The following is a 17,696-nucleotide window of genomic DNA, read 5'->3' as shown; positions in this document are numbered from 1 at the left end:
CACGAAATTTGGACCAAACCTTAGGACTAGAGGAGATTGCAACCTCCCCTGGGAAGAAGTAAGTTCTTCAGCGTTAAGGACACACACACTTGAGGGGATGCTGCTGCCGTTATCTCGCTGCAACTTCCACAAAGCTGTCCAGGAAACCAAACCCGCCTCATGTGGGATTTTCCAGTGCACGCCCATGGCAGGCAGTGCTGAGCTCACCCCTTCAGGCCAGCCCAGTGCAGTGCTGAATGCTCTGTCAGAGGGAGCTGAAACTCCCTGAAATCCTGCTTTCATCACTGCGCCTGTCATCCAGAAACCACTCGCTCTGTTGCTATGGCTACAGATGCACTGTATCCTTCCCAGCACTGAAAGTGCCAACCTGGCATTCATTTATGGGCAGACTCTCTAGCCTGTTTTCCCCCTCCCTTAGGTTGGGGCCAGTTTTAACTGGGATTGGACTAATGAAAAGTAAAATACTTGTCCTAGAGTGTTGTAACACCCAAAGGACAGAAATGGTCCCTGGCGACAGAATTCCAATCCTCACGTTCCCAAAGCTCCAGGCCCATTTGCAGCTGGGGTTTGGCCCATTATAGAGAGATGGAGAAGCTGCAATTTGACCCTGGATCTTGATCTGAGCTTTCCCAAACTCTGCAACTGTTCACATCCAGGATTTTGATTCAGGACCGTTTTTAATTCTAGGCCTTCCAAGATCTATGTAAATGCATTAAGTTAGACCACCCCTTAGCCCCCATGTTGCCTTGTTTAGCTTACCTAAAGATAAGCCCTTCCTTTGGATTAGTGTTGAGTGGATATTGAAATATTCAGAGACACATCTGAACTTATCAGAACAGCCCTCTCTGTTCTGGGAATCAGGAGATCTCATTAATTTCCTGGTATTTCCCAGTTTTAGGTAACTCAGAACTATACTAAGAAGAGAATTTTTCAGGCTATTTCTGATTCCAGCTTAAACCAGAAAATGCAGAGCCCTACGGAAATGGGCGAGAGAAAGTTAGTTGACTTTTACTGACCCTCAGAAACGGTTTGGCTGAGTTAGCAGTGAAGTATCGTTAGTGTGTTCAGAGGGGCCACACAGGAGAGGGAGCCCTGTATCCTGACTAGCTTCCGACTCTGGGGATTCCTTTCTTCATGTAGGACAATGGCAGAACCTATTTCCCCGTTTCCTTGCTGTCGCATTGCTGGCTAGCGCAATCCACCCCACAGCTCTCCGTGCTTCAGTTGTGGGTGAGCGGTTCCATCCCCTCTGGGAAATGCAGTGACAGCTCTTGCTCCTGCTGTAATGTGACGAAGTAGGTTGAAGAGGTGATGCTTTCAAGAAGATGGAGATTATCTGATACAGCCTCAGGGAAATCATCAGACATCAGACTGGAAGGGGTCATTGAGTCCGGTCCCTGCTATCCAGGGCCGGCTTTAGGGAAAATGGCACCCTGGCCAAACTTCTATATAAACTCCCCCCCCCATCACCCCTAGCCTTCACGGGCTCTCCCCCACCCACACCAATCACCTCCAGGCCCTGCTGCCTCCCCCAGTGCTTAATTTGTATTGAAAGGGGTGCCAGAGCTCAGCCCCGGCACAAATTAAGCCCTGGCAGATCCTTGTTGGGCGAATGTCCATTTTTTCAAACCCAAAATACAGACACGAACCCATGAGTGAAATTTCACTCCTATAAATGTGGCACACAAACCCAGAGCAGTGGCTACCATCTTCATTCAGACCGGGCGGAGGTGAGTGGTGTGTGAAACTGTCCACCAGGCACTGATGCCAGGGGGAAGGGAGGGCCCTGAGAGGTATCCCCATCAGGCACCAAGAAGCCTGCAAACACAGCCAAGTGACTTTGAGAGAGCGTGAAAAATGAGGAGAGCAGCACAGCCGCACCCAGCAAAGAAAAACTCTGCAAGAGGGTCACAGAACTAATGAGATCTGTGCCCGGGGCAGCAGGTCAGGGAAGGCAGCAGGAAGGGTCTGGCAAGCAGATGGCAAAGGTCATTTATGTACTGCTGAAAATTAAACAACTCCTTTGCCTCCCTGTCAGTAAAGGAAGATGAGGGAAATGTAGCAGGGGAAAGCAGAAATTCCCCAGAGAAGGAAAAAGTCGTAGCAAAGGAGGAAACCCTAATCGGCACCTTGCCTGCAAACTGGGGAGGAAGAGACCTGACAACTGTCCCAAGCCGGGGGCATCCCGCGCTGAATGCAAAAGACAACAAAAACTAGGCAACCCTAACCTACCAAATCAGACACCTGTGCAGAGGGGGGGTGGGCGGGGAATAGCCGAAGGACTTGCTGATAATAAAGCCAGGTCCTTGGTACAGGAAAGTACAGACCTGCACATTTGAATTCTGCAGGTAGGATGATAGTGGTAAAACTAATTATGGCTGTAATGGTGAAGCACCTAGACTGATGAGTTAATCGAGGACTGTCAACTCTGAATGCTGGAGGGAAATCGTAACTAATTGATGCAAAATTATTTTGGGGTGCTTCGATAGAGAGTGGAATGGAAGCTGGGGAAATCTACGGGGCAGGTGCAAGGTCAGGGCCCACCTGGGCCGCTGTGCAGCCTTCTGCTCACCTGGTTATTAAATGAAGAAGAGAGACAAGGCAGGGACAGAGCAGAGGCTAGGAGCAGCAGACAGAGGCTCAAAGAGGTCATTTAAGAGGGTGTGAGAGAAACTCGACAAGCTCCAGCACTCTGCATATCATTCCCAGTCCTTTGTGGAGGGGAGCAGCAGCCAGCTGGACTCAGGAATGGCCCCAGTCGAGGTGTGGTGTGCACGTTTGGTGTCTTGCTAGGGAGTGGCTTTGGGCAGCTGCCCGTCTCCAGGGAATCCGTCTCTCCAGACTGAAATACAGGACGCCTCTTGCTAGTGCACGGTTCTCTTGTTGTCCACGTCCCCGGGTGTGGTGCTGGCTGCTTGTTTTAAATGTTCCCCGGGATGATCCTTCATTACAGCACTTAGGAGACTATTCACGGGATCATACATCTCACTACTGGGAAACAGGACCTGCTCACACTTTCCCTTTCTTCCTCATATCCCACTATTCCCACTAATTCTTCCCCTCGTCCCACGCTGAGGAATTTCTCTCCATCCGTCACTCTTTCAGTCTCTCCTCATCAGCCAGTCCACCCAGTCTCATCCTCATTTTGCAGTGCTTATCTGGCCTCCCCCCGTTAGAAGTGCCAGGAGTCCTACATTGTTAGCTGGTTCTTGTTCATCCACCTCTTTACCTTTTGGTTTATCTTTCAGTGAAACAATCATGTTTTTGCACCAGATCTTTTATCAAGGCCTGAAAGCAAGAATCTCTAGCTGGCCGACGCTAGTGCTTGGTGAGTAGATGCTGTTTCTTTATTGCATGTTCTTCCTCACTCTCATTAGCTCTTGCCTGTCCTTTCTTCTAATAAACTTTACAGTGGTTCTCTCTGAGCTACGTCACTGCACTGAATTGTTGCTAATTGTTGTGGTAAGGCATACATTTTTTTCATTCGTGGGAAAAAACCCCAAACCCATTCTAGTCGACCATGCAGCTCAGGTCCTAGTTTTGTAATCCAGTGACCTGACTGGCTGACCTCATGGGACTTTTCTTTATTCACAGAAGAGTTTATTGTGATGCTGAAGGTTCTTGACATGTGCCCAGGCATGTTACCCACACAGCCCTGGTGGATCCCACAGTTACATCACAGAGATTTGCCAATCCAGCAGCTCCTCGCTGACTGTTCCACCCCAGCTCCTCGTTCAGGAGCTGCTCCAGTGCTCTGCGCAGTAGTTCTCAGACAGGGAGCACAGTCTTGAGTCCCCCATTGTAAAGCTCTCTTCCTGTGGTTTTTGTGGGCGCTCAGAGGGTGCAGGGTGACATGCCTCACCCCTCAATGCCATAGGAAACATGCAGCAGGCAGGGCTTCTCCACCTGGCACGATGCAAGTCCCAGCACCCCCACCTACTGCCTGACACACCTTGGAAGGTGCATGTCCCTAAAGCGGTGAGCTCCAGGGAGGCCAGCCAAACTGGGCTTGGATTTCCTCGCTGTGCAAATGCCCATTTCTTCAAACCCAAAATCCAGGCACAGAGCCAGCGTGTGACGTGTCACTCCCGTAAATGTCAGACACACCCACAAATCAGTGGCTCCCGTCTTCATTCGGGCCAGGCACGGGTGAGTGAGCCTGTCCGCCCGGCACCGATGCTGCCGTGGCTGGAGCCCGGTGGGAGTGTGAGGCTCTCATGCGGTGCTGTAACCAGCTCGTTGCCTGCTTGCTTGCAGCTGATTTGTTTGACATCCTGCTGCCCATGCTGAACATCTACCAGGAGTTCGTGAGAAACCATCAGTACAGCCTGCAGATCCTGGCCCACTGCAAGCAGAACCGCGACTTCGACAAGCTGCTGAAGCACTACGAGGCCAAGCCGGACTGCGAGGAGAGGACGTTGGAGACCTTCCTGACGTACCCCATGTTCCAGGTGACACGTGGCTCTCGTGGCAGGCGCTAGCGGGCCATAAAATTCAGCGAGGAAGCCTCTTGCTCCCCAGATCTGTTGAGTCTCCTGCGCGCTGCGTATAAATAGTCTCCCAGGGCAATGGAGAAGGAGGGGGCCTGGCTGGCTGTTTAGAAGAGGAGTTCCTTTGGAGTATTCCAGGCCACGAAGTGACCAGCCAAACGTAGGCTCAGCCTCTCTGAGCCCGGTCACAGCCCAGCGGGCTCCCTCCCTGCAGACAGTCATTCGCACCCTGCATGGGGGCAGGGATGGCCCCTAGGTTGGCTTCCTAGCCTTCCAATCCCACCTCCCACCCCCTCCACCCCAGCACCATAGACCATTCTGGAGTCGCTCTAGACTGAGCTCAGGGGGGTGCCTCAGCCTCAGCCCCTCCTTACAAGGGCACTGGAGACCTGGCAGTGTGAGAGCCCGACTCCCTCAGCCGGGAAAGCCACACCCAGCTTGAAACACTCACCCACCAGGTAACGAGCCTGTTGGACTCTGAGTTACTCCCATCGCCGGGTCCCTCTCCATTCACCCACGGCCTCCGGCTGATCCTCCAGAGACCCCAGGGGGCAGAGTCAAAGCCAGCCAGTACTCCCCGGGGCAAGCCTGGGGCTCCTCACTTTGCTGCCATGCTCAGTGATGGGAAACGAAGCCCCTGTAAGTCTCAGCGTCCCTAAGCATGAGCATTGGGCGGGGCCCGCCACCCTCTGCCTGTCCGAGACCGTGGCAAGCAGAGTACACGTGAGCGCGAGAGCCGTTCTCGCTTTCCCAGACACAGGGAATAACTCCGCTTTAGAACCACCATCCTGCGAGCCCCCCGCCCGCCATGGCTGGGTGGGACATAAGGGTTATTTTTGAAACGAAGCCTCCAGCTGAAACTTGTGAGTTCCGGAAAGACCAGGGTGAGGCCCAGTTAACCATTAAATGCTGGTACCTGAATTACAGGATATGAACCGGGGCTTGGTGGAGGACCCCAGTAGTGGTGCTGGGGCAGGACCTGGGCCTGTGCATGGGGAAGGGGTCGCTTTCCGGAGTGGGGCTCGGTGCAGGGCTGGATAGGTGGGCGCTCGTGGCTTTATGGAGCAGCACAAAGAAGTTTGTGGAGGCTGGGGGCCCAGCCTTCCCTAATTGCCCAGTTCACTTTGTACAAACCAGTCGTCCTTACGTGAGAGTTAATGCTAATTCGCTGCCGTGATTGTTCCTTCTGCTGACCCCTGATTTCCGGTTCCGACTCAGATTCCCAGATACATTCTGACGTTACATGAGCTGCTGGCGCACACGCCCCATGAGCACGTGGAGAGGAACAGCTTGGACTACGCCAAGTCCAAGCTAGAAGAGCTTTCCAGGTCAGAACCATCACGGGTCGATTCCTTCTCCTTCCAAGGAAGGCTTCAAAGGCTCTGCCACGGCAGCGGTTCTTGTCTCCATAGGGCAGGCGTGGTGGAGAGGCCGTGTGTATGCTGGGGGAGGGGAAGGGGTGTTCCTTTTGAGGTGAAATATAGGAGAAGCTAAGGGGAAGCTGAATCCTTTCTTAGCCATTTCCCTCCCAAATGCGTGAATATCATTCTGGTCTGCTGCTCCATGAGGCCATCCATGAACTTGCTGAGTGTGCCGAATCTGTCGGCACTGCTTTGTGGCTCTATGGTAGTGAGTCTGCCGGGGGGACCAAAGTGGCGTCCTGAGCAGAATCTGTGGTGCACAGGGTGCAGGGGAGAGGACGGGTCCAAGGTGGCCTGTATTATTTCAGGTTCGGACCTTCCCTTTGAACATCATGATGCTCGTTGTACGAATGCTGAGAAGCATTGAACGCTCCTTCACCTGCGGGTGCCAAGGGCATGAAACCACAAACCTCCCAAATAGAACCGAGCACTTGTGTCACATCCTGTCGTTCTGAGCTCTGTGATTTACAAATCAATGAATTAGATTTGTCAATGAATCAATGAATTAGTCCCATTTGCCTCCCCTCCCAGAAAAGGACAGAGTCCTCCTAAAACACAGTAGTTTTGTCCAGACCAGGACAAGAAGCTGCTGCTGAAGCTGGTTGTCTGTGTCGATTTCCCCTGAATCAGTACTGAGAACAGAGCAAGGGTGAGTAAATCAGTTCCAGCAGCACTTCAGAAAGTGTCTCGAGACACTGCTAGCATTCACAGCCTCTTTAGCACTGATCTGGGGGAACCAGTGCTGAAATCCATTTTCAAACCCTGTCCTCCAGACAAGACTGAGGAGTTCGAGCTCGCGGAATCGCTGCTGCACGGAAGGGGTAAGAACCGGAGCCATTAAATGCATCCGATGCATCCGATGAAGTGAGCTGTAGCTCACGAAAGCTTATGCTCAAATAAATTGGTTAGTCTCTGAGGTGCCACACGTCCTCCTTTTCTTTTTATTAAATCCTCTGGAACCCAGAATTTGTCATGCGAATCACAGGGCTCTGTGCTGGCTGCTCCCGGAGCCAGTCACGTGGGTGCCAGCCTGGCAGCACCTGTACTGGCTCGAAATGAGTCTGCTTTCAGGTGCATGCCTGCACAGAGGGGCTTTTCCTCTCCTTTCCAAGTGCGGCGTGGAAACACTCACATTTCAAGTGGTTTCGGTTTCCTTCTGAAAAATGCAAACGCTGTTGGCCATGTCCTCGCAACAGTGCACCGAGTTGATCTGAGTGGCGTCACTTGTTGCTGGCACAGTTCAGCCTGCACCATTTCTTCCTCCTCGAGCTGTAGAATCAGCTGATGCAGGCCATGCTGTGGGCAGAGCCCGGAACTGCAGCACTCGCATACAAAATGCAGAAAGCCTGTCTCCGGCCCTGACCCTGCAGCTGGGCCCACGAGTGCAGACCAACAAGCCTGTGTGGAACCTAGTGGGCTCTGGGGTCCAGGGTAGGACCCAGAGCCAATTGCAGGATTAGGGCCTATATTTTTATCTGCAGTCTGTGCTCTGTCACTGGCTCTTGCAGTTAGGTATCACAGATTGAGTATGTTGAGGTATTTTAGGCCCTGATCCAGCTAATCACTTGAGCACATACTTACTTGTAAGTGTGCGCTTCTCCCCACTGACTTCAGCGGGGCTGCTTGTACGCTTAAAGTTAAGCACACACGTAATTGCTTTGCCGGGTCAGGAGCTTGACGCTGACTCAGGTGGGTGAGGAGCTCGCTAGCATGGCACGCCCGGTAGCCCCGAGACCAGTGCCACAGGCTTCCTCTTGTACGTTGTCTGGCTGTTGGAAGAGTTTGTACAACGCACTGTGCTTTCCTATCGGCAGAGCACATCTGGAATAGGCCAGCTCCAGCCGAGAAGGGCTGCCCAAACCGGAGTGCTTTAGCATTTGTAATCCGTAACGAGTCGGCCGGTGACGGGGTGGTGGGGTGAGATTTGCTGCTGTGGATTCAGGGGTATGCTGTGTAGCAGCAGATGTTGGAGAACATCCCTGTATTCCCGGAAGTGCCATCCTGGGGTCAGAGGTCTGAAAAAGGCTTGACAGACGCATGGGCCTGTGAACACCCTACCCAGGGCCAGCTTTCGGATTGTGGGGGAACCCGAAGAAGCGCTCTTGGGGCTGGGGGGTTTCTAGCCTCGTCCTGTTCATGGCGTGATGATGTCAGTGCTTGCCCTTCCCTCCTTTGTGACGTCTGACGACACCGCCGACACCATTTTGAAAAGCGCCTGCCACCCTGTGCCCGCATGATCTCGCGCAGGAACAGCGCGTGGGGTCACGCTGGCGGGGGCGGAGCTGCGCGCTCTTCAGAAGGACGTCATCTGTCTGTGATACTGGGCAAAACCACGTCCAGTTTTGTCTGTGCTGGACGGGGATAAACCACAGGGAAAAAAGGACCCTCTGGCTTAAAACCAGACAAATGGCCTGCCTAGGGAGAGGTCATCCAGCCAGACGGGGCAGTTCCCAGCAAGAATGGAAATTCAAAAATCCGCCAACATTTTTATATTTAGAAACGTAGCAACTCCAGGTGGACGTGTGTTGTCTCCTAGCCTCCAGGGTATAGGGCTGTATGTAGAAGGCAGTGCTGGGTTCCTTTTGCCGTCCTTTATCTCAGCTATGCTTAATGCAGCTACCGTTGAGTGTAAAAGCCACATTGCCATCTTCACCAACAGTTCTCTGGCAGATTTCACTGTCTCCAGTTGTCTCTTCTCCTCTTTAGGATAATGCACGACGAAGTGAGTGAGACAGAAAATATTCGAAAAAATCTGGCAATAGAAAGGATGATTATCGAAGGGTGTGAAATTCTCCTGGACACCAGCCAGACTTTTGTCAGACAAGGTATAACGTTTACACCTGTATAACTCCCCCCTCCTCTGTCCGTGCGATGCATTGCACTGGTGAGCTGCCTGGCTGCCCGTTTCCAGTACGGTGACACCGCGTCAGGCACAGTGCCATGACATTGCGTGGAGAGCTGTAACATTAGAAATAGGGACCATTCATTCCTGCTGTAAACCTACTGGAGTGCGGACGGTCTCTGTTCCTGGATTGCCCTGCTCCACAGAGCTGGCATGTGTGTTATAGCATGAAATAGTTTTCTAGTGCCAAGTATTGGGCGGGATCCTGACCTTCTGGTAACCGGCACCCAGGGGAATGCCCGGGGTGGCGAGTCAGTTTAGCCTCCAGCCCTGTGGAGTGGGCATGGCCTGGAGAAAGGGGCATGGCCGGGGTGCTGCTGCTCTCTGGCAGCCCCCCACGGTCAGACCAGCCATTTGGTAGCTTGTGTGCCACCACAACTTACAAACGCTGCCCTGCAGGGCTGGGCCAAGCAGGGAGGGCTGGCCCTGGGGCTCCAGCTCGCTGGCCCTGGCCTCCTAGTAAGCGTTGCATCCCGTGAAGGATGTGGCTTTGTACCAGGGCCATTCCCCAGAGAGCTCGTGGTGGATGGATCCCTTTCTTTGTGCCTTTTCCCCGAGGTCTAATTGCAGCCCAGGTTTGGGTCAGCCATGGTGAGGTGCTGCTGTTCTCCACGGGGCTCCCACAGAGACTTCCCCTTAGTGGGGGACACGCCAGTGTATTGGATCCCTGCCCTTACTGCCCTTAGATGTGGAGAAGAGTCAAGGGCCTTGTCATGAGGAGCTCCAGCAAGCCTCCAAGGGCCCTCTTCTCACCACGTCATGGCTCGGAGGTCCAGTGGCAGGAGGCGGTCGAGCACGCTTGGCTGGAGGGGCTCGGGGCCTGCCATGGAGTGAGAGTGGCACACAGACCCCCCTGCAGCACAGCGGGTGTGCAAAGGCCCCCCTACATGGCTACTCCGCCAGTAGTGCTCCCCCGGCAGCCCCACCATGGGACCTTGGGGGTGGGAAAGTCGGTGTGGGGGCCCCTGGGATGTCTCACCCCGGAGCACTCTTTGTGTGCCAGGGCTGCTAACGGAAGCCTTCATTTGATCCGCTTCCCTGGTTCACAGCTGTGACAGCTGGGTCTTCCTGCCCTTTGCAGCACATGGCTTCCTGCCTGAGGCATCCGGCTACTTTCTTCACCAGCTGCCTTGCCAGTCTGACTCTGTCATCGTGTGTCTGAAACAGAACTAACTACACCCCCTGCAGGCGAGAAGAGACACAAAGGGCCAATAATGGGATTTTGTCCTCTCAACAGGTTCCCTCATCCAAGTGCCGATGTCCGAGAAAGGGAAAATCACCAGAGGGAGGCTGGGCTCCCTGTCCTTGAAGAAGGAGGGCGAGAGACAATGCTTCCTCTTCTCCAAGCACTTAATTATCTGTACAAGAGGCTCAGGTGGCAAATTACACTTAACCAAGGTGCGAATTGCAGAAAGGGCCAATTCTCTCACACTCGTGCAGATAACGAGCCCAGTACGGGGGTGGGGAGGGGGGGTCACCTCGCCCAGCAATCCCCTTTGAAGTGTCATTTCACTGTGGGAGCTCAGGGTGACCCATCCGCCCCCGCTGCTGGGCAGGGTCAGTACAGCAACGCCGGCATTCAGAAGAAGATCAGGGGTGGAATTTCCAATTGGCCTCCAGCCAGACCCTATTTCCCTGCCCCTCCGTTTGAATGAGTAACTGACTGTGTGCACAAAATCCACCTCTAAGTGAGCAACTGTGACTGCAGAAGCAGGCAGTGGGAAATGGAGGGTGCAGCTGATACTTTGTCCTAGAAAGCTTTAACCCCACCAGGCCCTGAAATGCAGCAGGAGCAGTTCCATGGCTTCTCTACTGTGGGACTTCAAAGTCAGCCATGCTCCAGGGCGACAGCTTTCCAGGCAGTGTTGTAAGAGAGAGATCTGCCATGAGCAGCCTTCCAGTCCCCTAGAGCCTTATTCTCCAAGTGCTGCTTTCTGCAGCTGTGTGGGACATGGATAGTCCATGGAACACCACTGGAGAACTGCAGCACTCTAGATTCCCAATGGGAATTAGGCACCTGAATACCTTTGAGGAGCTGAATTTCTGTCTCCGTTAAAAGTAAAATGGATGGGGGGACTCCAGGAAGCCAGGCCTGCCAGACTAAGCCTTTCCAATGTCCTATCAAACTCAGTAGGTCTGGAATGCGGGTTATAGTCTGTCTTATTACCGTCACCTTTGCAGCTCCTAAAACAGGTTTCTTAAGGTGCCAATTTCCCTCACATAATTGTAGCTTTGCAGATGTCTAAATGCAATCAAACAGGGCAGTTCAGCGTATTGCATGTGATTAGGACATCCTGTCACTTACGGAATGAGCTCTGTGTCATGTGCTAAGATAAAAATTACAAGTTCTCAGCAAGAGAAGTTATTTGTGATTTGCTGCGAGAATACTGACAATCTATGCAGTGGGAATCTTTAATTAGGCCTAAATTTGTACATAACACTTACAGGCTTCTCCAAACCATTCCCAAGACACTCACATTTGTCTATGGATGTTTTGCAGTTAATTTAGTGAGAATCTTAGAAAAATGGTTCTTTACTGACATTAAATTACCAGTTTGAAAGATTACAGTCCATGGCAAAGAGTTGCTGATTATCACAACAGACTTTGGGGAAACTTAATTTACTGTTCTTATTAAATAATTTATAAACAAATTCGTTTGATCAGCAGTACAGGGAAAATTGCAATTTCCAAGCATTTAATAACTTATTTTCTACCAGTTAAAACACTGAATTCATTGGCAATAGGATCTGCTTTCAAATTGTAATAAATAAGGCCCCGATCCTGCAAACACTTGAGCACGTACTTAACTTTATGCCCAGGAGTCACCCTGGTGGGTTCCTGTTTGCAGGAACTGGGCTCAAAAAGCAAAGAAGATGGACACGTCTCCCCCTGGCCGCCCCTCCGAGGGGTTTCTGCAGAGATTGATTGATGTGTGCCTGTGCGAGTGTCACATTTCTTCCCTCTGTGGCTGTTCCTCTCTTTCAGAATGGTGTGATCTCTCTCATCGACTGCACCTTGATGGAGGAGCAGGAGAGCACTGATGAAGAAAGTAGGTATCAGCTGGAGCTGGGCAAACCCAACCCCCGAAATCCCTGTCCATTATTATTGGTGCGAATTTAAAAAAGAATTCCCTTCGGGCGCGTGCAAGCCCCGGGTGCGTTCCTTGGAGCTCTCCTCACGCACCTGCTGATGGAAGGAGTCATGTTGGAAACGAGTACTGGCCCCGTGTTTGGTGTGGGCTTGGACGCTGCCTGACCCAACAAGGGGGCAAAGTCTGCAAAACCCTCCTCAGAGCCAGGACCCAGAAGCGTTAGAAAAGACCCATAAGGACTGACCATCCGCTTGCGATGAGGATTAAGGGCATGTGCAGTTAGGTTATGTGTATGTGATGCAAGAAAATGAATATAAATTCGGGGTCCAGCCAGTAACTCAATCAACTCATTTTGCTCCCAAGGCAAAACCTACGCCTCCCAGACAGAGAACAGATTTCAATGGCCCAACCCTGCTTAGCAGCTGCTTCTCCCTAACCTGCCACCTGCGTCTGGGAGATTCCAAGCCCAGGCGGCTTCTAAGGCCACAGTCTTGAATACAAGAGTAATTCTCATCAGACCAGGACACGGACGTCGTACTCTGTGACCCACAGGCCATTTGCAATCATCCAGCATGGCTGGAGTTTTCATGGCAGTTGACAGCGACTTGCAGGGAGCTGTTTGCAATCAGTCCATAGAGGGTAAAACCAAAAGTGCAAACAAGTTGGTTGAGCAAATTCAAATAACGAATAATTCAAGGACAGTGTGATCCACTGGCAGCCATTCCATAAGCGGAAAACAAGGTGTCATGAATCAAATACATTATCTGCCGTGAACAAAACAGAGGCACGTCTATGCAAATATAACTAGGGTGACCGGATAGCAACTGTGAAAAAACGGGACGGGGGTGGGGGGTAATAGGCACTGTGACAAAGTTCCTCCTCTACTTTGGTGGGTCTTGCGCTTATTGGTGGATTTGCTCACCTTGGAGCTTCACGGCAGCCCTCAGTTTGGCCGTTTTCATGAACCCTCAGTCCAGGTCAATTCCTCCTGTGTCTGACCAGGACTTGGGAGGTTTGGGGGGAAACCGGGCCCACCCTCTACTTCGGGTTCCAGCCCAGGGCCCTGTGGAATGCAGCTGTCTAGAGTGCCTCCTGGAACAGCTGTGTGACAGCTACAACTCCCTGGGCTACTTTCCCATGGCCTCCTCCCAACACCTTCTTTATCCTCACCGTAGGACCTTCCTCCTGGTGTCTGATAATGCTTGTACACCTCAGTCCTCCAACAGTCCACGTTCTCACTCTCAGCTCCTAGCGCCTCTTGCTCCCAGTTCCTCACACGCACACCACAAACTGAAGTGAGCTCCTTTTTAAAACCCAGGTGCCCTGATTAGCTTGCCTTAATTGATTCTAACAGCTTCTTGATTGGCTGCAGGTGTTCTAATCAGCCTGTCTGCCTTAATTGTTTCCAGAAAGTTCGTGATTGTTCTGGAACCTTCCCTGTTACCTTACCCAGGGAAAAGGGACCTACTTAACCTGGGGCTAATATATCTGCCTTCTGTCACTCTCCTGTAGCTATCTGGCCCGACCCTGTCACAGCGCCTATATGAGAAAAAGTCCCAAAAAATGGGACTGTCCCTTTAAAAACGGGGTGGATGGTCACCCTAAATATAACCTTCCGAAGGTGGCCAACCTCGTCATGCACTGCAGTGTTAATGGCCTAATAAAACCAGGCTGCTGTAGGAGTGCAGCAAGCCCTGTCTAATTACAGTCTTTGTCATGAAAAACTCAGCTTGCTATTTTCTGTCCTCTTCAAAATCTTCCTCATACAACTAAGAGCAGTGTGGCGAAACTCCGCCCACCTGTGACAGCCGCACACCTGGCTGTCGGGTTGGAGGAGTGACCCAGGGAGCCAAACGTTTGCAGCCAAGTTCTCAAAACTAGCCTCTTGGCTTTTCCTTAATCTAAAACTGGGGAGTCCCCCACTTTATTGCCTCTGTAGGTCACACTCCTTGCTTACCTCAGGGGCTCTTTCCATCCCTCCATTCCCCCCACAAGATCCCTGTGGGTCATGCTCCCACCCACCCCCCTCTCAGCCCACTCCCCTTGCTCATGCTAGGGGTTCTGCATGGCCCCCCTTCCACCCACTGTTATTTCGCAAAGTCACTCAGGGTGTTAAACTCTATTGGGAGGATAAACAGAGTGTAACCCAGTTCTGTGGTCTATGGATAATTACAGACCTGGCTGAGGATGATGGCTCTGCTAACCGGACGCATGGGGCTGTATGTGTTCCCCATTTCTCCTTTCTGGCTTTCTCATTTTGACCAAAATCAATAGGATTTGGGCCACTGATGCCTAAAACATTCCCAGAAGTTTTGGAATTGATCGGATGCAGCATTCAAAAGGTATTGCATTGAAAGAGCCAGATACCATCAACTTGAGAACAGGGCCTCACTTTGGTCAGCCAAAAAAAGCTATTCAGAATGAAAGTATGGGTTTGCTCTCTCTGCATGAAAGCACAAATCCACAGGCTCCCCCCAGTAATGATGCTCCTTGCATCTGCGAGAAGGAGAAGAGGAAAGCAGTATGAGTTGGTGATTCATGGCCAACATGGAAGCTTAGGCTCTGAATTTGTATCCTCTGCACGGTTAACTCTGCATGCCATGGCCGAACAAAACCACAAAGTGCAAATGTTGTTTACAAGCCTATTGGAAAATGTCCTAGAAAAAAACCCTCAAACCTTACTCTGCTTGTTTATCTTGTCTATTACAAAGCAAAAGCATCAGGGCAAGACATAGACCACCTTGATTTCAAAATTGTAGTGGAACCAAAGGATTCTCCATCCTTTACTGTTATCTTGGTGGCATCATCCAGGCAAGAAAAGGCTGCATGGACCAGTGATATCAGTCAGGTAAGAAGAAATCGAGCAAAAAACCAATCCATTTTTGGACACCTAACGAGGTGGGCTGATTTCAGAGTCGCGCTGGGTTTCCATGGCTGTTGCAGATTGCTTACTGCCTCTGAAATCAGGCCATTTATTTGGAAGCTCACATATGGGTATCATGCCTGACTTTAGGCACCTGAGTTGGAGAACATCTGCATTAATCTTTCTATGCATCACTTTTCTTATCTAGAAAAATAGAGACAGTGCTTAACTCATGAGGGTATTGTGAGGTTGAAGTCATTAAAATAACTAGAGCATCAGGAGAAAGTGCCATGTGAAGTATTAATAATTCTTATTTCTTATTTTATTTTGTTGAATTCAGGCCTTTCTGGCCACTCGGCAGTTCACACGCACACATCAAAGGTGGGAGTAAATCTATGCTAAAATTGGGGTCCATTCCATTTGGAAAAATACTATTGGCCCAACCCTCCCTTCCCGTGCAGCCAGCGGATCATTTACATTTGTGCAAAAAGAGCATAAAAGGCTGCCAGCTCTGACTTTCCCACTCACTCCCACCAGTGGCAGCAATTTACACCGACTTTGCACTCACTTTGCAGACCGTACATGATGCCACAAGGTGCAAAGAAGTGAAGAGTTGGGCCCATATGGTTACGTGAAATGTATGGTCTGCTCTTCCAGCTGGGAGGAAGAGAAAAATGAATGATTTCAATGGCAGATTTTTATAACATCTCGTTCTTAGCCACCTTTTCGCTGTGCAATGTCCTGTATTCTTCAGCGAGGAAGCAGTGTAGTATGTTTAACTCTTATCATAGCTTCCCAGGATAGATATAGGCAGGAACCTTAGATACGCAGGTGTAGGCCACATGCTGAGAGAGGCTGCCATAGAGTATATAACCGAAACTAGGTGGGCCAGGTAATATCTTTTATTGGGCCAACTTCTGCTGGTGAGAGAGACAAGCAGGGCAGCTTGAAAGCTGGTTTCTCTCTCCAACAGAAGTTGGTTCAATAAGAGATTATCTCACCCACCTTCTGCACTAGTATCCTGGGACCCACACAGCTACAGCAACACGGCATATAGTGTGTAACCGGCAGAGGAGGAGGGGTCAGGGCACTCAGACTAAGGTGTGAGAGAGTATTTCTACCAGGACTATCAGGCAGAGTCCTCTGGGAGGAGACTTGGGCTGGAAGAGTCTAACTGGGAGAACAGAGGTGGAGAGAGCATTTCTGGAGATCACTGTCTGTGGTTTTGCCCAGTCCACCTCTGATAGTTTCAGTCTAAATATGCCAAATCCTGCATTAGAAGAAAAGCTAATTTGTGTAGCTCTCTGTAACATCTCCATTAGCAACTGGAATAAAGACTGACCGCCATGAACTCTTCTCCCTCTGGTCACCCAGTATTTATTGCCATTCATATCTGAGGAAAGCAGCATTTCGAGCATCAATTTCATATCAAATGGCCCTTGGCAGATAAAATGAGTGAGGATGTATCCAGTTTGGATTAGTTCAACATCACGTCCGCTTATGCTGTGATCTCAGCAACTGATCAAATCCTATATCGAGCCTCGAAACAAATTCTCTTTCAAGTGTAACTTGCGTTCTCCATTCCCCTGACCCTTCTGTGTTTCAGTGTGTAGACAACATTCGATGCAATGGCCTCATGATGAATGCATTTGAGGAGAACTCAAAAGTCACCGTTCCCCAGATGATCAAGTAAGTGCTTTGTGCGTTGGGAGACGTGTAACGTTGAGTGCCTGTGCAAATGTAGCTTGGCTACAGAGGCACCTGGGTTTAACTCTGCCCCTGAACCTGCAGAACTCCCTTTGGACCCCATAGCGTTCAACTCACTGGGATGGCTCCATTTGGAAGCCGGTGGGAGCTTTGCCTGCGTAATCAGTGCAAGACTAAACCCTTTGTATGTAATCCTACTTGTCACACACCAGTAATCGATGACCACCATAGAAATATTGTAACAGTTAGTGATGGGCAAGGCTGAGGAGACATTCTACAACAAAGGCCTGTGATGTTTGTTTGGGGCCCTGGAGATTTTTCTTTGTGTCTAGGAGCTGTTGTGTGCTCTGTTGAGGTAACGAAGCACATTAGCAGGGTTTTGTCGGTGGTGTTTGGGGAGAGGACATTTGCTCAGGGCTGTGTGAGGGGAGGTGGGAGGAGCTGTGTGGGAAGGGGGGAGCTTCAAGAGGACAAATGTGGAGGAATAAAGAAAGGGAAAAACAAAAGATTAAAAAGAAAGGGCTCAAGGAAATAGAAAGGCAGCTACCTCTGTGGATGCCGTATATACTGGTGCAGTGTGTATTTCTCCTGGTCTCCTCCCATGCTGCTCACAGGCCTTTACATTGGCGTAATTCCATTCTGGGCGTTAGGATTCTATGGTTTCTTTGTCAGTGATCTGGCAATAATTATTACTGATGTAATGTTTTCTAAAATACAGATGAAATGGGTATGGGGGCGATGAAGGTGGGGAAGGAACCAGAGTCCCCTACCTCGCAGTACACTAGCAACCAGGCCAGGCGGATATGGTTCTATGACAGGACATCTTCCAGTAGACACCCATCATGTTCCTCCTGGTCCACAGTCCAGCGAGTCAGTCCTAGCTCTTATCAATGCCAGGTGGAGGTGCTGGAACTGGGGGTGCTGGGGGTGCTGCTCCCGCGCCCCCTGGCTTGAAGTGGTTTCCACTTTGGGTCGTTGGCTCTCAGCCCCCCCCCGTACACATTGTTCCAATAGCCTTGATGCCAGGAAGTTTCCACCCTCGACCCCATTTCATTCTAGTCTCCCCTGACCACAAAGCAGCGTTGAGCCTCGCTCTTGGCTGACCCTTTGCTCCCTGTGACAGATGGGGATGAGCCCAGTTCATCCCTGCGGTAACCCCACAGCTCTTAGTGCATCTCGGGGAGGGCGGGGCTATGGCTCTGCCCTCTTCCCCGTACCCAG

At 51.0% G+C, this 17,696-nt stretch overlaps 1 protein-coding gene across 1 annotated transcript in view; it reads left to right on the top strand.

Annotated features, from left to right (window-relative positions):
- Window positions 1–17,696, top strand: part of RASGRF1 (Ras protein specific guanine nucleotide releasing factor 1) — a 96,848-nt gene that overhangs the window by 39,537 nt on the left and 39,615 nt on the right. Inside the window, exons 6-13 of the mRNA XM_084641243.1 lie at window positions 3,249–3,328; window positions 4,258–4,451; window positions 5,709–5,818; window positions 8,618–8,736; window positions 10,051–10,211; window positions 11,800–11,863; window positions 14,617–14,753; window positions 16,375–16,457. Coding sequence (XP_084497369.1) covers window positions 3,249–3,328; window positions 4,258–4,451; window positions 5,709–5,818; window positions 8,618–8,736; window positions 10,051–10,211; window positions 11,800–11,863; window positions 14,617–14,753; window positions 16,375–16,457 — 948 coding nt within the window. The remainder of the gene's footprint in view (window positions 1–3,248; window positions 3,329–4,257; window positions 4,452–5,708; window positions 5,819–8,617; window positions 8,737–10,050; window positions 10,212–11,799; window positions 11,864–14,616; window positions 14,754–16,374; window positions 16,458–17,696) is intronic.

The sequence above is a fragment of the Lepidochelys olivacea genome (assembly GCF_965140295.1).
Source record: "Lepidochelys olivacea isolate rLepOli2 genome assembly, chromosome: 10".
Classification (NCBI taxonomy): Eukaryota; Metazoa; Chordata; order Testudines; family Cheloniidae; genus Lepidochelys; species Lepidochelys olivacea.
This window is presented reverse-complemented; position numbering and strand designations above follow the sequence as displayed.